This window comes from Varanus komodoensis, unplaced genomic scaffold (assembly GCF_004798865.1).
Source record: "Varanus komodoensis strain SLA01 unplaced genomic scaffold, ASM479886v1 scaffold5, whole genome shotgun sequence".
NCBI lineage: Eukaryota > Metazoa > Chordata > Lepidosauria > Squamata > Varanidae > Varanus > Varanus komodoensis.
In genome coordinates, this window is record NW_025336087.1 from 13,976,151 (window position 1) to 13,998,618 (window position 22,468).

A 22,468-nucleotide genomic window follows, 5' to 3' on the forward strand; every position below is an offset into this window, starting at 1 on the left:
GATTACATGAATCAGTGTTCTACAAATAGACAGTTTAAGGGAAGCTACTTATACTAGTAGGTTGATCTGTTGATCATTACTTTGATGCAGCCATCCAGCATGTAGGCCTCTTCTGTTTAATTAGAAGTAAGTCTCTCACTCCCAAATAATTGTAACCTAGAACTAATGCTGCTATCCCGTTTACAAGATTGGAAATTGGTCTCAAACACAAGAAAAGTAATTTGTGTCCTGGTATTTGTTCTTTTTGTTACCCAGTGATAACCCTTTAGGTTGTATTAACATATGAAGATGAAGTGGATGTATAATTTTATGGTATCACTAATTTTTTTTTGTTCTTAAAAGTTTTCTGTCCAAAATTGTGAGCTTGTTCTGGTGTTTTGAAGGAATTATAGAGACCTTTCAGTTAGCAGTGGATTGATAATTGTTCCAAGGATGAATAGCTTAGCAGAAAAATAGCTACAATATCTGAACCTAGGAAATGGTTTATTACACTATTGATTCAAAAGCCAGCTTTAATTTGGCCAATTTTAAGGTTGGTTTTATTTCTAATGCAAAATTCTTGTTCTTTCCCATCCCTGTGTAGTGATACAACTTGGTAATTACCTGGGTGATCTTGAGAGTTTTTTTTTAATGGGTGCCAAACTAAATTCATCAGTAACTTTGCCCTGTAGCTAGACCAGGGGAAGAGTACCCTTTGGCCTTCCAGATACTGTTAGATTCATTAACTCCTACTAGTGTAGTAAGTGATCAGGCTTATTGAGAAGAAGAGTTCAAGAACATCTTGAGGACCACTGGGACCCCAAAAATATCTGGATGGCTGTAGATTGCTCACCCATGCATTAAAGAACAGAAAAGATGCAGAGGTAGCTGTTTCCAATCCCACCAGATATACTTGTTCTTCCTCATAGTGCTGTTCTGAGTGCCTTTGCCATCTACTTGTACAGTATTAAAGGTGGTGGTGCCTTGGAAAGTGGCTTTCATCATTCATTTGTTCTTCCTTTAGAAGAATACTGAAATTGAAGTAATTACGTGGCAAATTAACGTTTTCAGCTTCCCTTTTTATATATGTTTTCTATATAAAACATAGAATCTGTGTAATATCCACACACCTAGCTTTTTCCCCTTTCTATTGTTTAATTTATTCGGTATGCTTGTACAACAGAAAAACATATTGGAGCAACTCAGGTTTGGTAACTTTATTACTTTTTTAAAAATTCTTTCCAACAATTCAAGGTATCCTGATTACAACCATTGCCTCAAAAGGAGAATTGCAGAATTGGCCCGAACTATTACCAAAGCTTTGTAGCCTGCTGGATTCTGAGGACTACAATACTTGTGAGGTGAGGGGTTCTTAAAATTCATTTAGAAATGTCTCTATATTTGGTAGCAGGTAACTGAGTTAAACTACATTAACGCTTCTTTTTAAATTATTTTCTATACTTCTCTAGTTCAACATACAGTAGTGTGTTTTTTTTTAAGCAATTCTACTTGTGATCTTCCAAAAAGCGATTTAGGGTGCAGTCTTATGAGGATATTCATAATCCTCTGAACTGATAGGGCTAGACACATCCAATGTAGGGTAGGAAACATGCAGATGCAAAGATCTCCTCCATGCTTTTTCAGCTTTGCTAAGCAAGTGGATGACCAATTTTGGCGGTCTAGGTGTGGCACATTGGACAGCGAGGGAATGATACTGAGATGCTTCTAGGTTATTTTATATCTTGTTTGTGCTGGTATTTTTTTCCCTGCCCCCTGGATTGCCCACTAAAGCTTTCCCTGAGTTTGCTTTTCATTTATTTAATTTTTTTCCATGCCATCCATTACTAAAAAAAGTCTCTGGATGGCTTACAAAATGAGTGACCTTGGAGAAGCAGCAACCAGGTCTTTTCATGCTGACAGTGAATGGAGGATGGCTCTCCCAAGTATGGAGTCCCAGCTTCAACATCAGGACAGGGACTTTTAAAAACATCATATTGTCCTCTAGACACTGTCTAGTTTGCAGAGAATTGCTCTCTTAATCCATTAAACCCATCAGTATTGATCTGTTGCCCATAAGAGGGTGGCACAATTCCCAGGGGAATCAGGGTGAAGTGTTGGAGTCATTATTACTTAATAGGCACTCTAGGATATAACTATCCAAATGCACATACTTATATCAGTGTAAACAGAATTCCTTTGATGTAACATCTTGTGCGTCAGTAACCTGGAAGAGAGCAGAATAAGCAAGAGAGTATTTGTAAATGTTCAGGTTTGTGGTCATTTCATTAAAATATATTTTTCTAGGAAATCTCTAGAAACTTTAGGCAAGGTCCTTGGGCAGCAAATGTCACAGATTGCTTTATTTTGATATTTAAAGTTAAATGTAAGTTAAATTGGTGACAATAATTTTAACATACTGAATGTTTAAAGAAAATTCTTGTGCATAATTTGTTCTTCAGTCACTCATTTAAAAAGCATTAATTTTTCACTGCAGTAGTGAAACTCCTAATTGCAGCATTTGATAGCCTCAGCTTGACAAGCAGTAAAGAACATCAAATTTATGTAGTGTTTTAGATTAAAAAAGAACTAAAAACATTAATTGATTCAAAAAGTGATTCTTTTACATGGCTCTTCCCATATAACCAATGAAAGCACTATAGTGAATAACATAATCCCTGCCCAACCCAGTGGTGGTAGGATAGTCTCTAAATTGGGATTATTTCCATTAGTGCAAGAGGGAGCAAACCACAGGCCATGTACAGCCCATGGAGGCCTTCTGTGGAGCCTGCCTTATGTGCCTTGTTCCCCAGATCCCCTCTTGTTCTATTCTGTATACTGACACAATTGTGCTATGGAAGACAGCATGTGGGGAAGATGTCTTATTGCCCCAACAGAATTGGGTTCCAGTTCTGGTCATGTTTTTCCTGCAAAGTTGATCTGGTAGGTATTGAAGAGCAATCACCATAATATTAGTTTTAATTTCATGGCAAGAGAAACGAAACACATAGACATGGACAACTTTCTGTTGTTTTTCATATATGGCATATTCCTTCTCTGATGATCTGTATGTCAAACTTAGTCATGTAATCTCAGGGTGCAAGTGAAATAGCTGCCTAGAGAATATATTGCATGATACATTCATGTTCAGAGGCATCAGTTTGGCTCTTTCCCAAATAATGGTGTGTCCAAAAAGGAGCCCAAAGGCATTGATTAGTTTAATTAGCTCTGGAATGGCAACAAATGGCTATTTGTCAGCAAATAGCATCCTATGATTTGCCTAAACTATGGTTTTAGTCTGTACAATGTCCCCATGAATCAGTCCATGAATGCCATTGTTCAACTGAATAGGACATGCAAGCGGTTCCTGACAAAAAGTCACATATCAGTGGAAAGTGGGTACCTTTGTCAGCTACCTTGCTATAAATTAAAGAGGAAGGAATAATGTTTTCTTGAGAAACACAGCATTATGACAAGAGTGTTGTGAAATTTATTTGCATCCATTTGGGGTAATCAAGGACCCTCCCCATATAAGATACTATTTCTCTGGACAGACAAGATAATTTTAAATGCTAAGTTTCGTGATTGTCAGGCATACCCAAACAGAGCTCTCCCTTCCACACAATTGAATATTTTCACATTGTTTTAGGAGTTGGCATGCTTCCATGTGAGATCTCTGCAGAGTTCTCTTCCAGTGTGATGTAGCAAAAAGAAGGCTTGAGCTCCCGACTTTTCTTAATGTTGTCAAGGAGAATCTTAATGCTTTCCCCAGGAAACTTTGTTGGATCCCCATTGTCTTCTGACTATGACCAGTGTCTGTCTATTCAATTGGAGCTACTGGAGTCTGAAAAATATCGTATTTGTCTTACTACAGTTTCAGAACCAAACCATAGACCAAGTTATGTTAAAATGCATGAGTAATATTACATTGAAACCTATTTAATAAAATACATCATGATTTAAATCACTAGTTAGTAAGACTAGATGTAAATCACGGTTTTCTACATAATTTGCATGCATGCCTTCCTTACCCTTAGGTAGAGGAACTTCATTAAAATATTTCCAAACTGGATCTCTTTTACAGCCATTGCCATTGTAGGTTTTCTTCAGGGAAAGAATAGCACGATAAACCTTAGGCTAAAAGATACAAATACTTGTGGGGTATTCTGTCCAAAAGGTTTCACTTTCATTTTTACTGCTTGCTTCTCCCACCTCACACTTAGCTTCTTGGGCAAACCTGTTCCTTCCCAAGAATCATCTTCTATTCATTTAATTTTTTGAAACTTAGCGCTTAAGAGGAAAGGGTTGATTCTGTGTACAGATTTGGAAAGGAACAATGGGATTAAGATATTTTTCTCAACTTTCTAGATTTGTGATTTCTGCAAACACAAATTCACGGTTTTGAGAACTGTAAAGCCAAGCATCTGTGATAATATCTTCTAGACCAAAAAAATTCCCAATAATCTTACAGAAATGTCTGTCAAAGCATGATATTGTGAATGGATTAATATAATCCATTTACCAACAAATGTAAACATTGCATTAATATACAGCTTCATGCTACATATTAAAATCTAATCCTTATTTCATGATGAATAACCTTTGGACTATAATGTATCTTAAATAGACAACTATCTTTAAATAGATTTTTCCTCAAAAAGCATTTTATTTTAAAAATCCATTTTTAATTTAAAACTAATTGATTTTTATGCATTCTGCTATTTAACCAGGCTAGGGACCCTTTCTCAAGAGGCAAGCAATTAGACTGAAAGGATCAGGCAAGCAAAATCCCGACACGAGCAAAGTCCAGTTTCTTCTAAGTTAGGATGGGGATAATCATCATCAGATTGTATTGGCACAGTCAGCAGACTCTGATTCAGGGATAGTAGGCTGTATGCCTTCAGTTCCTTAGATGCTTATAAAAGGCTTCATGTGTCTCCTTTCTGGAAGACTTTCCAATTAGAGCCTAGGATTCCACCATATCTGTATCTTGATCTGCTGCATGGGAGGAGCAGAAGCAGTTGTCCTAACAGGATTGTGGTTAAAGGGGACGTTTTGGGATGTCTCAGACAATGCAAAACTGATCACTTTTTGCTCAGATTTATACTAGGGAAAGCCACTAACCTCAATGTGGTTTTGAACTGAGTAGGATGATTGCCAATGCCTTTAGAGGACTTTGTAGCTTATATGGTCAGTGATCCTGTCAGTATCTTGGTTAACCGTTGGATCATAGAGACATTGGGACTGTTAATACGTAACATATAGCACCTATTGGCACACTCCTGTTTTGTATAACTAAAACCCACTCCTTTTATTTAAAGAAGCTGGTGGTGATGAAATAAGCAGGATATTGGCTAGAATGTCAGATGATTTGGTGCAAGTCCTGCCAGGCACAAATTTTAGCTCAATCTAGGGTTAATTTGGGACAAAGATATTTTGCCTTACCACCTTTGTATCAGTCTAGTGCTGTCCAGCTGGACTTTTCTGAATGAGGTAAGACCTGTTGCATCCTGGTTTAAAAAAAAGATGACCTAGACTCTTGTATATCCACAGTGACCCAAAACTTTATAGATTAAAGTCAATCATTTTTCACTCAAACTCCACCTAGTTGGTTTTTCATGAACATTAGCTTTGCAACTGAGGATGTGGACAGGATTCTAAGATTGATCCAACCTACGATATGTACTCTGAATCTTAACTAGTGAAAACTGCCAGACATTGATTGCAGAATTTGATAACTACCTCAATAAAGGAGGATGAGATCCTGGCAGATTTTTAAGAGATGGTGATGAACTTGCTTTTTTGGCAGTGTGGAGCGAACCTCAGGCCTAACTGAAGAACTATATCCCAGTCTCAAAAATTTTTTTCTGTTGGGTGCAAGGTATTTTTGAGCAACTGGTGGCAGGCTAACTCCCATTTTTCTTGAACGAATCTGGAAAAAGGTGAGAAAAATCTATCTAGTTTCTTCCTTGGTTTTAGCACCTGCTCACCCTGACAGATGACTTGCATTAGGAGATGGATACAGGAGTGGCTTTCAATGCTATTGATTTCCTTCTGGACAGTCTTATCTGTGTTAGGATTAGGGGGCGCTGTGGTTCTGCAGTTATTAGCATCCTTTCTGGAAGGATGGTATCTGTCAGTGATTTGGATGAGGGTGGTATAGTTTAATACACTAAATAAAATCTTTGCATGGCTCTTTCAAAAACTGTTTTGATATGGAGAGAGACTGGTTTTGCATGGCAGGTAACCCCCCCATGACTTATAAGCACCATGTCATATAAGTGGTAAGTAAGATGTCAGAAGCTAGAACACTTCCGAGGATGTGTTATAAGACATCCTGGGGTGAAGTATAAATCACTACAGTTGATCATGGTTTGGTCTAGTAGTTAATTAGCTTACAGTCAATTAACCCTGTTAGGGACATGGGTAGGCAGCACACAGCAGAATAGCAAGCCATTTGGGCTCGCTTCCTCACAAGGAAGGGAGTCCAAGTGGCTGGATCTTGCTTGCAGCTGCCACTGCTTCTTTACAAGAAGGAGGTGTATGGGACAGATGGTGCTAGTTCCTACCCTGTGCCACATTCTCAAGCCCTGGTTGGAAGCAGGGAAGAGGTGCACAACTGGCACTTCCCCTACTCTAGGTGGTGTGGGGCTATGAATGCTGTGTATCTGAGGGCAGAGAGCTGGGGGACTGCATGGCCAGGTAGTCACAGTTGGCCTAGCCTCGTCTCAAAGAGATACAGCTGAACATGGCCCTGGCCTTTGTCCACTTTTCAGCTGTAGTTAGAAAATGGAACGCAAGGCCTCCATGCTGCCCAACTGTGGTGTGCCATAGCTGGACAGTGGGTTGTCTTGTGAACTTGGCACAGAGGTCCTTCTCAGGTTCCCCAAACTGTTTCTGCCAATGCTAGCAGAATGCAGGGTGGGGAAGCAGATTACAGTGGCTGAAAGTGCCAGGTTTGGCTGCTGTCATTGTGCTATCCTCAGTGGTCCTTCAGTGTTCCCCGTGCAACTGCAGGAATACTAAAAGAAAAGGAGGGAGGTAATATTCCACGAAGGGTTAGTGTTTTGTGTGAACTTATGCAGAGATGTTTTTTGTCTTTTTTTAATGTCTCTCTGTGTTCAAGTTCTGCATGAGACCCTTGAGATGTCAGGGTCATTTAGGTTAAGACCAAGCGACTTCCCAAGCCTTCTTGGTCTGAAAGCATTTGAAGAGATACCAACTGGACATAGTCATACAGTTTCACGAAACTGTATTGTTAAATATTCTTCTGTGGAAGGGATAATCAGTAAAACAGTTTTGCATATTACTGAAACCTGGTATTTTTTCCCCCGGGTTGTTACCCTGCACAGTCCTGTCAGTTGATCAATCAGTCTACCTTATCTGTGTTACAGACCACTTTGCTGCCACTAGAGGGAGATAAGAAGATGTTGCTACTTGCCAATAAGTTTGTTTTCTTGCCTATGGAAATAAGGCTGTCCAAGTATGACGTGTCCAGGTTATGATGTTACTTAAGGATCATGGAACAGTTGTGCTGTTCTATCCTAGATATGTAATATTTAAAATGTCAAACTTAGTTTCTTGGTTGCCTTTATCCAGTTTCTTTTGTGTTTTAGCTAGAATTGAGAAATATTTTGTTGCTTCTGTTTTATAGCAGAGTTTGATCAAACTTCTTCTGGATAATTGCTTATTTGCTGTTTGGCAATACTTCAGTTGACTGACTACTTCCTTCTGCTAGGAAGGACAGGGTTTCCCCCCTGCTTGTTGACATCAGGTGCCTCAGTTCTTGAGGAAGCAGTTTCTGTTCAGAGGAAAGTCTTGGCATGGACTAGACTAGGAGAAACCTCCCAGGTCATCCTTAAAACACAGTTTCCTATTCTGGTCTGCCTTAATCCCACAAGTGGTATTTTCCTTGCTTGTGTTTTATTCTAGAGAGTGCTATCAGGTGTGTTTGGAATACCTTAATTCAGTGCAGAGTGTAAGATTTTGCAAAATAGCAATGTATCTGATCTACAGAACTTTCTGAAAAATACCAAAACACGTATTTACTCGACAGGGTGCATTTGGAGCTCTTCAGAAGATATGTGAAGATTCTGCTGAAATCTTAGATAGTGATGCATTAGATCGACCTCTCAATATCATGATCCCTAAGTTTTTACAGTTCTTCAAGCACAGCAGTCCAAAAATAAGGTAAGAATTGGCCTCCTCATCCACCCACCCATTTCAGATACTCATGTCAGCTAGATTTTGCATGGAGGCATTTTATATATTGGTATGGCCAAACCAAAGCTTGTGAGTCGCATGTGGCTCTTGGAGCTTATTTTGTGGCTTGAAGAGGGCCAGGAGCCCCCCCCCCCACATTCCAGATCCCAGTGATAGCACGGGCATGCTGATGCAAGCTCCCCCAGGACCACCAACAAGTCCTGCTCTCTTCCTAAGGCTCAGCAAGGGAAGGGTCAGGCTGTAGCCTCATGAGAGCTCGCCCCAGCATGCTTTGTGCCATTCACTAATCCAAACTCAGAGTGTTTTGAAAAGTCACATCTAGCTCTCCCAGTGGGGGCTTGTGTGCCTGAGAGAGAGTGCAAGCCTGCCTTCTACTGCACACCCTGCACCAGGTGCAGGGAAGCCTCCCTGGGAATTACTGAACCCCAGGCATGCAGAGCTTATGGCAAAGGGTATGGTACAGGTCCTGCCTCAGGGCTTTGCATCCCAGGAGAGAGAAGCCTCCCCTTCTAATGTCTGAAACACCAATGTGCTGCTTGCACTCCGTTGGCTGAAAGTGCTCCCTTGAAACAGTGCTCCAAAGGCCAGCTTCCCAAGGTGAGGCAAGGGGTGGGATGCTTCTGTAGCCACTGGGCCCTGGGCTTGCAGCTCAGCTCCAGGTTTGAGCTGCTGCATGTTGGTGCTGACCACCTCTGGCACTGGCTTCCACATGCAGTGCAGTAACTCTGTGGCCCTCACCTGGCCCAATGCTGCAGTGGCAGCTATGTGACTCCTCTCCAACATTGTAGTGGCAGTCGCACTGTGTTCCCACTGCTTCTGGCAGTGGAGCTGTGAAACCTGATGATGGGTTTCCTTATGGGCCAGCCCTGCTGCTTTGAGGCAAAGCTTTGTCATCACGGCAGCGAAGGAGAAATGGGCTCTGAGTGCCCCCCCACTGCAGCCCCAGCCTGCACTTTTGCCAGTGGTTGGAGGCACACAGAAGGAAACCCCATGGATTTCCAGTTGGCTTTCTTTATTTACTTTCTGCCTCACCATTTTTCCTCTTGCAAGAAACACCCAGCCATATATATCATTTTCCTCACAACAACCTGGTGAGGTAGGCTAGGCTGCAAGTGAGTGACTAGCCAGAAGTTACCTGCTGAGCTTCCTAGCTAAAAGGAGAGTTAAGCCCAGGTCTCCCAAGTCCTAGTCAAGCACTCTAACCATTACACCACACTGGCTTATATGTACACAAAAGCTATTGGTACTCTTTTTTTTTTTTTTTAACCAAAAACGGGCATTGGCGGCAACTTGCAGAATCAGTTAAATCTGTTTAAAACAATCCATTAAAGCACAAGGAAAGCATCGTCTCAGTTAACATGGCAGCCAATATACCAGACTCCTTTACAGGCCAGAAGCCTTGTTAAATAAAATGGTCTTTATCGGCAGATGAACAGCACTGACAATGCAACACTCCTTTCTGGGAAGGGAATTCCACAGTCTGGGGGCCACCATGGAGAAGCGTCTTCTCTGGTGGCCACCCAAGGCTGCTCTGGAGGTGGTTTGTCTCAGTGCCTCACCAGAGGGCAATACTGGTATTTAGAGGCTAGCATGTCCCTGAATGGGGAGTTTCCTTTTTTTTATTTTTATTTTTTATTTTTTGATTTATATCCTGCCTTTTTCCTACAAGGGCTCAAGGCAGCTTACATCTCCTCCTCCATCTTATCCCCACAACAACAACCCTGTGAGGTAGGCTGGGCTGAGAGTCTGTGACTGGCCCAAGGTCACCCGGTTGGCTCCATGGCTGAGTGGGGACTAGAACCCAGGTCGTCCCGAGTCCCAGTCCCATGCTCTTAACCACTACACCACAACAATAGTATTTTAGGGCGCAATCTTAGACAAGTTTAGACTGAAAAAATGCCAGGAGTTGTAGACCTTTATTCTACCTACATTTGCATAGGATTGCATCATCACAGAATGTCATACCAGAGCTTTTGAAACAATCTAGCTGTTTTCCGTTAACTTTTCACTATCTGCTCTGATCTTCTTTGTGTATTTACATACCCTGAAATACCTTTTTTAAGAATTGCATATACCAGAGGTGGCCAAACTAAGGCTCAGGAGCCACATGCAGCTCTTTGAGTTTATTTTGCAACTTACTGCCACCTTCTACGGGCACCTGCTTGCTGCTTGCCACCTACCACCACCTGTGGGCACCTGCTTGTGACTTCAAACATCTGACATTTACCATATGTGGCACTTCCATTGAGCAAGTCTGGCCACCCCTGTTATATACAGTTAATTAATGTGAACCCAATATATTCTGTCTAAGCTGATTATTTGCCAGTTTGGAACCTTTAAGAATCATCCTTTACTCTTATGAAAATTACTTGCTTTTGCTTTAATATTAAGCACACTATGTGAAAACCCCCTTCAATTCGCTGCAGTGTTGTGTCATCAGAAAACACATTCATCTAGTATGGTAGGCAGGGAGCTTTTGCAAATTGAAAAAGTCTGTTCCGTTTGCCCAGGGCAGTTGATATGTCACACATGATTACATATGGAAAGGCAGTCTAGTTACTCTTGTGGATTTACAAGGTGAATTGTCCTTTCTGGATATTATCAGTTGACCAGCACAATCTTTTGATGGTATTTTGCTGGAATGTGATGGTTTTCCTAGATCTTGGTGTGCCATACTGCTCAATGGAGCACACCCAAATATCAGAATGGGAGATGTCTTTGGGAAGAAGATGGACTTCAATGCTGAACTTAGAAAATAAATACTTGGTATTGCACATGGACCTCTTTAGATCCCATCCACACTTGCTGTTAAGGTTTAGTAACTATAACATCAAACCATGGGGCTGCTCTCTTAAAATCTGAATGACAGTTTGGAAAGTACAGCTGACCTGAAAGTTCCAGTAATTTTTTTGAGTCTTTTCCCAGGTATAAAAATAGGTGGTATACAGAAATCAGTTTCTTTTACAAGTAAGATTGTAATGTGGTGTTATTCTAAAAAGTATATTTAGAGATACATGCTTACAAGTGGCCAGTCCCAAATACCCTATTCATGAATCAGGTGCTTGAGGGAGTGGTAGCATCTCAGCTGCATGCACTCATGAAAGGAATTGATTAGATCTGTTCCTGTCTAAATGCAGGCCCAGTTTTGGAATGGAATTGACCTTGGTCGCCCTGATGGTTGCTCCCCTTTCGGAGGGGGGATGGGGAGTACAACCTGTTATTTCTCAGCAGCTTTTGACACCATTGGCAATGCTATCTTTCTGGACCGCCTCCCTGAGTTGGATCTTGGAGGCACTGTGTCAAAAGATTTTGACTCTTACTTGCAGTCTCATTTCCAGAGAATAGCATTGGCTGACTGCACCTCAGCTGAGCTGGGGGTGACTACCAGGTACCTTTTTGTTCCCAATGTAATTTAATATCTATATGTAGCCATTGAGCATGGTCATCAGATTTGGGGCATGGTATCTGCAGTACACTGATGATATATCCAATTTCTCTATGAGACCTGAGCCAGTAGAGACTGTGCTTGTTCTCAGCCAGTGCCTGGAGGCAGTTAGGGCTTCAGTGATGGCTAATAAATGAAAGCTGAACCCCAATAGAACAGAGACCCTATAAAGTTGGCAGTGTCCAGGTTTGAGGAGCTGAGCTGTTTGCTTGTTCCTAATTGGCTTCCTCTCTGATGTAGCAAGTTTGTGGCTGCTGCTGTTTCTGTTATTTGGAGTTCAGGTGACCTTGATGACATGAAGAGCCCATTACTTAGTCACAGCGTTTCATGTTCATGGTTAAGACTATTGTAATATACTCTTATGAGGCCCTGGCCACGGATCCAGATCAGAATCTCCAGCTTGTGTATAATGCAGCAGTTAGGATAGTCAGCAGAGCCACCTAACTGAGCCACCTAACTATACACATATTACATCTGTATCAAAAGAACTACACTAGCTGTTTGTTAGCTGCCAAACCCTGTTTAAGTTATGATTTTGTCACACAAAGCCATAAATGACGTGGGATTAAGATATCCACGAGACTGCCTTTCCTTATATCCAGCCAACTTGGAGATCATCAAGGGAGACTTTGATGCTGCCCTAAAATACCTTGATGGCGGCCTTCTTAGTAGCAGTACCTACCCTTCCAAAAACACTCCGTCATGTAGATCGACAGGCAGAAAATGTGCCATCTTTCAAATCTCTTGAAAGCATACTTGTATACCAAGGCAGTTGTTTTAAAATTATATTTTAAATGTTATTTTAATATAAGAAACCACTTAACAAATTACTATATTTAATAGAATATAAATACTACAAATAAGTCAATTTTTTGTTTTCCTCTGATTTGATTTTATTCCAGTATTTGAACCAATAATTTTTATCATTTGTAGGTCGCATGCAGTTGCTTGTGTCAATCAGTTTATCATCAGTAGAACTCAAGCTCTTATGTTGCACATTGATGCATTTATTGAGGTAAGTGATTCTCTTTTTAATTTTTTAAATGTCATTCTGTGTTTAGCTCTTCGTTAAAATTAAAAGAACTCTTACAAATAAGTCTAACTATTTGCTTTTTTAAGACTATGGCTTTAAAATCGCTGATGAAACTTATTACATTTATTATGAAAAGTGATGACAAACTTGTAATTCTCCATTGTTCAGCAATCAAGATAAGCATGGAAGTGGTACAGTGGAATCCTGTATGTATTTATTTAGTAGGAAGTTCCATTAAAAGGGTTAATGAGTTAAAAGGGTTTTACTCTTAATTAAGTGGCTTTGGCATTGCACCCTAAGTCGTCCAATAGGCATAGTGCTCCAGAGAACAGCTGTGTTTTATGCACATGATAGTGAGAAGATGCTGCCCTCAGATCTACTTTAACATACCTAAAAAGAAACAGTGAACTTCCTTCTTTCCTTCCTTCCTTCCTTCCTGCTGCAATCATCTTTGCACTGCCCTCCACTTGGTTGGAAAGCTTTTATTGCTCAAATTAGTGTCAACTATGCTATGGTGGACCCCAAAAATGAAGACAAATCTTGAATAAGGAAGCATGAGTAGTAAATATTAGGCCATTGCTTGACTTCAAGCATCATCAGTCAACAGCCACGTTACATTAATTGGGAAGGCAAAGTACAGTGATAGTTACCTCTTTGGCTGAGGCAACAACATGGAAGGGGGTAGATATCTCTTATAGCAACTGTTTATGTACAGGTCTTCAGGAAATGGGTCTTGGATATTCTAGTAGTTGCTGCTTTCAAGCAGATAAGTCATATTGGCCAGTGTATCTTAGCTTTCACTGTTCTGGTGCCCTGCTTCTAGATAGGTTTTGTTGGTGCAAGAGAATACCAGAGTTCCTTGTAAGAGGTTGTTTTCAGCATGATGCCTTGTTATGCGGGGAGAGAGCAAGTTGTTGGTGTCAGGTGTACAATTAAGCGGTTTGCTTTTCCATATCTTGCCAAATTACTGACTTTACTGAGATGCGGTTAAAATGTTGATGTCAGTAAGAATTGAATCCTAATCTAAATATGTGTCTTGGCAATTTTTATGGTTTAGTTTACACAAAAATGTGCAAAGTATTTTATACAAAAACTACATTAAACACCTGACTAAAAATGTACAGTTGCTGATAAAGACCTATAAACAAAGCAAGTGTTATAAGAGCCCAGAAAAACTCAGTATAATAATTGTATGGCATTTTGGTTATAGAACTGTTGCTAGCTGGAAAAAACACTCTACTAGCATCAGTTACTCTGGGTTCAAAGTTCCATCTAGTCCAGCAAACATGTGCATCTTTAGGTTGACAGACAGTGATCCCCATAATTTTAAACTTTGTCTCTCTAACCTCATTAAATTATCTCCTACTGAATTAAAATTGACAGTAAATCAACATTCTTACATCTATTTGGGGTATGAGGCGAGACTGAGGAAACTGAGTCTCTTCAGCTTGGAGAAGAGGAGACTCAGAGGGGATATGTTGGTGACATACAGGTATGTGAGGGGATGTCACATGGAGATGGGTAGAGACCTGTTCTTCCCTGCAGAGAAAGGCAGGACGCGCTCCAACAGAGCCAAGCTCAGGGAACCAAGGCTCCATTTAGATGCCAGGAAGCACTTCCCGACAGTTAGGACCCTGAGGATGTGGAATGGGCTTCCATGAGAGGTTGTTGAGGCTCCATCGGTGAGGGTGTTCAAAGATAGGCTGGACATGCACATGGTGGGCATGTCGTGAGTGAAGCTGGCTGGGCTGGAGGTCAGACTAGATGGCCCGGGAGGTCCCTTCTGACGTGCTCTGTTTCTATGTTTCTATTTCCTTCCAAATAATGTTGTCTATTGAAATAGCAATATAAGCCTTAAGGTAATGTAAGTATTTATATGTTTAATCTGGTCGATGTTGAAAATAATAGTTTTTTTACTTCATGAGCAATATCTGTTCCCTTTATCAGAATCTATTTGCATTGGCTGGTGATGAGGAGCCTGAAGTGCGCAAAAATGTGTGTCGGGCATTGGTGATGCTATTGGAAGTTCGAATGGACCGCTTACTTCCTCATATGATTAGTATTGTTGAGGTAACTTAAATGTTTTGTTTAAATGCAAAGGAAGATAGGAAGTTTTTTAATGTGTGGGAGTGGAGGAATGGGCAAACTACAGAGTCTCTCTTTCTCTCTCTCCCCCCCCCCCACAATCACTTAAACAAAATTAGGAAAAGAATTTGCTGTTGGCATTAGGTTTTCAGAAGGTGTGATTATGCTATTTAAAACATGGCTGGCTCCTTATTGCAAATCAAATACATTGTTTAGGATAACTTTAAATGTTCTGGTTTATGCATGTATGCTGTGGTCATTTGTCATGGCATCAAGTGAGAATACTTAAAGTGTATCTGCTAAATTGCTTAATTCTTTGCTAAGGAACAGGAAAAAACATGAACAACAGGAAAAGAGAAAGTGCTGGTTCACACATGTGCAGGGCAACATGGAGAAACCTCTTTGTGAGTTAAGCTGTACATGGATACAATCTCCATTGAGCACCAGACATTCCTACAATCACAGCAGTCACAGGATACCAAATAGAGAAAATAAATGGCTGCTTCACATATGTGAATGAGCCCTTGGCCCGGCATGCCACTTTTCAAAGTTGGAAATGCAGCCACAAGCTGCAGTCAAACAAAACAGTTTATAAAATTGTATTATAGTATTTCATATTTTTAGATCATCATCTTCAGTATAGTATACTTAAAATGCCCTGATTACATGATAAAGCAGGCAACATGTAAATACAGGGTTAGCAAGAGAAACTAGTGGAGCTGAGCCCTGACTACTCTGATAGCACAAATAAATCATAGCTTGAATAGCAAAATACACATATTATCTTTATCAGACCATGAATAAGAGAAAAAAGAAATTAACTCTTGTGTTCATACTTAGCTTGCACTTTTGGTGATCACAATGTCTGAAATACTAAAATAAGTTTTTGTACACAACCTCAGTGGTAGTGGCCTGGTAAACTCTTGGATCACATGTGCAGAGGGACTAACTTCTCTGCCTTTTTATTTACTGGACATTTTCTGTAGTATATGCTACAAAGGACTCAGGACCAAGATGAAAATGTGGCTTTGGAGGCCTGTGAATTTTGGCTTACTTTGGCCGAGCAGCCAATTTGCAAAGATGTACTGTGTCGTCATCTTACCAAGTAAGTTGATTCCACCCTTTGCCCACCCTCTGCCTGGAATGTTGCAATAGCAAATTTGGAATCAATATGTATCTTGATTTCACTGTCTCTTTAAAACATTTTTACAGATTTTTGTTAGCATGGTCAAGCTTTCACTTAAGTACATATCTTGACTTCAGTTCTTATGCTTTTGTAGTGCTTAGTTGAGTGTGAGAACTGGGGTTATCTCAGTTTTCCGGATGATACTGTGCAAGGAGGAAAGGCAGGAATGCCTGTTTATTCAGCTGCTGACACACCTTTTTCATTTTGGGAATGTGATGCATGGAAGATGTATACTTAATTCCAATAGGTTTAAAGGCGTGAATGAGTCTTTACGTACTGTTTCTAGAGGGTCTGTAGCAATGACAATTTCTGCCCAGTGGGGCTTCTAGCTCATTGTTCACCACTCAGTGTTTCCGAAGGATTGGTGCATGCCTTATGAATGCCTTGATGCTTTTATTAAAGCACAAAGAGAAAATAGCATTATAGTCTTCTAAAGTATCAGTAATAAACATAATAGTAAAATCGTGTGCATTTGGCCTAAGTTTGGGATAACGTAGCTATTAAGGCTTGGTTTTAGAAGTTATAGTAGAACCATATAAATATTCAAGATTTTTGGAAAAAAGTAATGAAAGTTGTTAGTAAATATGAAATCATACTCCTTTGTCCCCTGTGCGATTCTTATTTGGGATATAGAAATACGGTGCAGTTAAATTACGAAAAAAGATAATTATCACAGAGAGAGTTGAAATACTAAGAAGTGGAATGAATGTGAAGGTCTTTGCTTTGAGGTTTGGCTGAAAAGAACTTGTGATATGCTAAGATATATAACATGTTTGAACTTACATGCTTGGTTGAGTTTTGTTGTGGTGAGGGTAAAAGCTAGTAAGATCAAAAATTGAAAACAGTACTTGGTGTATTGAAATAATTATGACATTCTTTAGAAGTATTGAAAATGTTATGTATCCTTAAATATTTAGCACCTTATAAAATTAAGGTGCCAATTTTATTCTGACAAATAAAATGTACTGTTTGTGTGTTATTTAAAAAGCTGTTCAAGCCCAGTCCCTTAAGTGATTGGACATATTATATCAGTACTTGATGTTAGAAATTTGCAAGGATTGTAATAGCACTAGAGAACCTTGTACATTGTTAAATCCTGCTAAGTTAATTGGTAACAATTGAATAAAGTCTTTTCTCTTTAGGTTGATACCTGTTTTAGTAAATGGCATGAAATACTCAGAAATAGATATCATTCTGTTGAAGGTAAGCATGTTTCATATCCTCCATTTAGTGAAGGAATGCTAATCAATAACTGCCACTTTTGTATCCTTTACAATGTTTGTTCGTCACACAAATGCAGCTAACTGTAGCACATTAAGCTACAGTATACCGACTTACCTGGGATTAAGCCCCACAATATTTGGTGATACTTGCTTTTGATTAGTCATGCATAGGATTACTCTGCTAGCTACTCTTGGCAGTTTCATGGACTGACTACTTTCAAGAGTTCTGTGCATCCTTCCCATATTCTTGTAATGGGTTTCTAGAAAGTGTAGGACTGAATTTTTAAAAGGAAGGTCAATTTTAACTTGTATTTAAACTCTTTCTTCAGTAATAGCTTTTGCAAGTTTTTATTTATATAACATTACTATTATGTGCAATTTAAGTGTACTAGATCTCCAGAGCTTTAGGCTATGAAATGTAACTTTGGTATGTGAACTCAGCATATAAAAAGGGCCCAATCCTAGGGCCTCCTGATATTATCTGCAAAGCCATAGGATTATTTGGAGTCCTAGCTCCAAGTTCCTGCGATCTTGGAGGTTAGGTTCGTGCCCTGCTCACTCACAGCCAGTATGAAAGAACCACACTGGCTGCCCCTGTCCCAAGGTGTCACAACTGGAGGAGGGGAAAACATGCTGGCAGAAATGGAGAAGGCTGGAGCTGTGGATTCCATTGATTGCAGTCGGTGCCTCAGCTTTCTTTCTTCCATCTCCCAGATGTTAAATCTAGATGGATGAAAATGCCTGTCTAGAGAAATTGCAAGGTCCAAGATGTGGCAGCAGTGGAATTTCCCAGTGCTGTGCCTCACTTCTGCCGTTGAATTTTCATGAGTCTTTAAGTTGACTCTCTAGACTGCTATTGGATAACTCAAGAGTTCCTGCTCCTGCTCTGGAAATTTGCTCTATGATCAGAGCTGGGATTTTTAAAATGTGTGTATTTTTCATTTTTATACCACCCAGTACCTCAAGGCTCTCCAAATGCCCTCCCTCTGCTCCAGAGCTGGTGCAGGAAGAATAGAGCTGGCTGTGGCTTCAAGGTCACAAGAGCAACTTTGGGCTTTCTGGGGATGGGAGGCAGTGAAGAGAGGTGTTGCCACAATGTGCAGTATTCTAGCAGCACTCCATCTTTTTCTCCTCATGTTCTGGGACAAAAGACTTAAGGAATGAAACAGGCCATCTTAAGAGTTTTCCAGGGCAAGAAGAGTGCAGAAGTGACCTTTGTCACAAAGCTACTTCAGCCTTCCATAGGATGCCAGTGGTTGTACAAGTTTACAGGATTATGGCATTAGATAACACTATAAAGCAGATGCAGAAATATGAAAAAAAATCTAGAAATATATATCTATCATTCATCTACAGTTTGGTTTCTGATAACAGGGAGATGTTGAGGAAGATGAAGCTATCCCAGATAGTGAACAAGATATAAGGCCCCGGTTTCATCGTTCGCGAACAGTAGCACAGCAGCATGAAGAAGATGGGTTTGAAGAAGACGATGACGACGATGACGAGCTTGATGATGATGACACTATTTCTGACTGGAATTTAAGTAAGTCAAATGATCATTTGAAATAGTTAATAAATTCCAATTACTGATATGGCATGTCTGCTTTTCCATATATTTTGTTAAGCCATACAGTTATTAACAGTTTATCTGGAGTTATAAACTATTTTAAGTTTCCTTGACTTTTTTTAAACAAAAGAAAAGCATTGAGTTGGGTAATTTGCTGGTGTAATTTCCTTGTAAGCAACCACAAGTAGAACAGCAGCATGTAGCCCTTGGCAGCAAGGTTAACCTCTCCTGCTTTATAACTAAAATATGTCTCATAAATGTACTGATCTTTTACTTGCTTTTTACTTTAGGGAAGTGTTCAGCAGCTGCTCTTGATGTCCTTGCCAATGTATTCCGTGATGAACTGCTGCCACACATTTTGCCCCTTTTAAAAGAATTGCTTTTTCATCCAGAATGGGTGGTGAAAGAGTCAGGCATCCTTGTTCTAGGAGCAATTGCTGAAGGTAAATAATTTTTTGTGCTGCAGGCATTTTTGTAAATAATAATCACTTGTGTGTTGCCATCTATGCTTTACAAAGGACAGGTATAACCAGGCCAATACCCCAAGGGCTTGAAATCTAAAACAGACGCACAGAAACTTCTGAGGGAGGGGGAAATAGAGGCATGGATAAGTGGGAAAAGAATATGCAATTGTTTCACTTACATGGCTTAGTTATAATAAAACAATGAAGAAAGTATGGTGGGGCGGAGTCATCCAAGGGCTACTTGGAAAAGGGACTTGGCAGGAGGGACTTGAAAGAAATAAAAAGAATATAGTAAAGGTGAACTTGGTTTGGTGCCTATCATTTTGGAAGCAAAACATCATGCTCCCAAATAAGGTAGTGATTTCTGCAACTTTGGAGAATTCTCTAGGCATGGAAAGTTATTAATTTGCAAAATAAGACTGCCCACCCAAAACCCCCAGTGGAGACTGAGCATGTTCAGTGGCCTGTAGGAGCTAAAGGAATGTTGATTGTCAGTTAGAAAATAAAAACGAGGTGTGGGGAGAATAGAGAGGAGGGAATTACATGCTTGAGCCCTTGACAACTTAGAGTACTCTGCAGAAAGCCATAGCTGGACAGCCAGAACCGTGAATAGGAGCAGTATGGTTATGGAGTAAGGATACATAAAGGAACATAGAAGCTGCATTCTGTTAAGCTGGACCACTGCTGTTGTTGACACTGGCTGACAGCAGCAGGTCTCCAGGCTTTCAAGCAGGATTTTTTTTCAGCCCTACCTGGAGATACTTGGGGATTGATTGAAGTCGCTTACTTCTCATGCAAAGCATGTACTCTACTTCTGAGTCATGTGTCTTATCCTTGACAGTTAACCTCTACTATAAATCCCACTTGTGGTTCTGAAATCTCAGAAAAGCACATGAGTTTTTGTTTCATTTCAAGCCCCTGCTTTTTGCATTAAACTGTATTCCAAGTAGTTTATTCTTTTAGCAAGAATTTTATTCAGACCCAAAACAGCTTTAACCAGCTGACCTAATAGTTCTATAACTATTACTGGAAAATAGTCTCATATTTTGAATGGCATAAGCTTCCTAATCATGGATAGTTAAGCATTACTTTTTCTTCAGTGAGGAAACCATGGATACATCTTATTTTAAATGCATTAGATCTCCAGTATGTGGGTATCTCACTTCTCTTTAGACAGAGAGTATGTCCCTGTAAGGGCTGAAGTGTTCCTAAGAATATTGAGGACTGTTGCCTAAAAACTGTATTATTTTTTTGCTGATAACTGTCTCCAAAGTCAACAGTTCTGCAAATCAGAATCTGTTATGTACTCTCTGGGAACTAATGAGAATTTAATGTAGTTGGATATAGCCAAAAAGGCAATCTCCACACGTGGTTATAGCCTTTCTATTGTCAGAGTTTCATGTAGAGCAGGGAACTGCTTACTGGTGGGAGCCTGGATGAGTCCCTAACAGTTATCAACTATCAACTAATTTGAAGAGAGCTGTGGAGATATTCCTGTCCTTTGGGGCACAGAGCTTTGGGGAGGGGCCTCTCTCCACAGGCCAGATGGATTGACCTCATTTAGAGGTTGCCTATCCTTAATGTAGAGTCTTATAATGCTGCGAGAAGTTACAGGTGGAGCTGTGAATACTGGTAACGATATTTTTCATGATCTTCTCAGCTTTAAAATACTTAAAGCATTCTCTATGAAATGTTACATAAGTGTTAGAGAATTTTGGAAGAAGCTGTATCTGATCCAGCTTGCAGAATGGTGTGTGTATGCCTTGCGTAAATAGATCTGTGTCTGAATGAATGACTAGATGAATGAGAAGGAGCAAGGGGGAAGAGAGAAGAGCTACCCCCCCCACACACACACTCTCTGCTCCACCTACCATGGGTAGTCAGCACCTAACCTGGGGTTGGGCAGCTTGTGATCTTCCAGTTATTTTGACCTATCACTCCTGTCAGTGTTTTCTATCTTGTTTTTGGTAGCTATGAGCCTTGTTAAAAGTATATGAGAATACTGCACTTCTGAACCATATTTTTCTCATTGGCTTTACTGCTTTGTGTGTTCATAAAGGAGTGGTTCAACTAAAAGGTTTCTAACTGGTGTTATATCCTTACAGGTTGCATGCAGGGTATGATTCCATATCTTCCTGAGCTAATCCCTCACCTTATTCAGTGCCTCTCTGATAAAAAGGCTCTTGTGCGATCCATTACTTGTTGGACTCTTAGCCGCTATGCACACTGGGTAGTCAGTCAACCCCCAGACACGTACTTGAAGCCATTAATGACTGAGTTGCTAAAGCGTATCCTTGACAGCAACAAGAGAGTACAAGAAGCTGCCTGCAGGTAGGTCATAGCTGTAAAAAAATTATGGATGACCTACAAGTCCTACAATTTTGAAAACTGTTAGTGTGGGCTGGAAATTTTCGGTGCTTGTATTTTTCCATGGGAAATTTTCCATTCCATAAATACATTAATAAGAATGAAGGGTTGCCAGTTGCAAATACTGTGTTTTTCAAACATGGCAGTTCAAAGTTGTAGATGAATGTTTGTCAGCATGTCATGAACCATTCACTGGATGGCTAAAATTTACTAATAGGTCAACAGTTTTCAGTATGCTCATGTTGCTCTTAAATTCAGAAAATGTAAGGAAAGTTTATACTGCTCTTTTACACTTTTTACAAGTATTTCAGTAAAAATTTCTATATAATAATGGCATCAAGTGTATTTTAGTTTCCCCTTAAATATTTTATTCAGATACTTGTGTATTGGAGATTTCTTTTAGCCCTGTTTACTAAATGCTAGTAGACTAAAACTGCTAAATTATATCACTCCTTAGGACATCAGAAATTTTCTGATGAAAGGTACCTTTTTTTTTTCCAGAACTAGTGAATAATCTTACAGCACAATCCAACAGCCTCTAGGCAGCATCCAGATGGCCATTGGATTCTTTTAGATTCCCAGTAATGAAGCTTAATTATCACTCTAATCTTGAAGCTGAGGATCCATGGTTGGATCCACTGCCCACCCCTCACAGCCAGAAAGAACTGCACTGGCTGCTTGTCCAAGAATGTAAGACATTGGAGAAGGGCTTTCGGGCATTCCCCATGGTGGGAGGAGAACAACAGTGCTGCACTCCTGTCCTGCATAGGTTTCCTGTAATCCTTTGAGTTTGGAGGGTTATGAGAATCCCCATAGGATTTTGCCCCTAATGCAATCTAGGCAAACTTCTTTTGGGGATATTATAGGAATTACTGTCCAGTTCTAAATATCCTTCTAGT

General features: G+C 40.1%; 1 protein-coding gene across 1 annotated transcript in view; it reads left to right on the forward strand.

The window, feature by feature from the left end:
• Positions 1–22,468, forward strand: part of TNPO1 (transportin 1) — a 41,650-nt gene that overhangs the window by 6,695 nt on the left and 12,487 nt on the right. Inside the window, exons 5-13 of the mRNA XM_044446334.1 lie at positions 1,234–1,340; positions 8,033–8,166; positions 12,578–12,659; positions 14,625–14,747; positions 15,749–15,867; positions 17,091–17,151; positions 18,546–18,714; positions 19,029–19,181; positions 21,308–21,533. Of these exons, the coding sequence (XP_044302269.1) occupies positions 1,234–1,340; positions 8,033–8,166; positions 12,578–12,659; positions 14,625–14,747; positions 15,749–15,867; positions 17,091–17,151; positions 18,546–18,714; positions 19,029–19,181; positions 21,308–21,533 (1,174 nt within the window). The remainder of the gene's footprint in view (positions 1–1,233; positions 1,341–8,032; positions 8,167–12,577; positions 12,660–14,624; positions 14,748–15,748; positions 15,868–17,090; positions 17,152–18,545; positions 18,715–19,028; positions 19,182–21,307; positions 21,534–22,468) is intronic.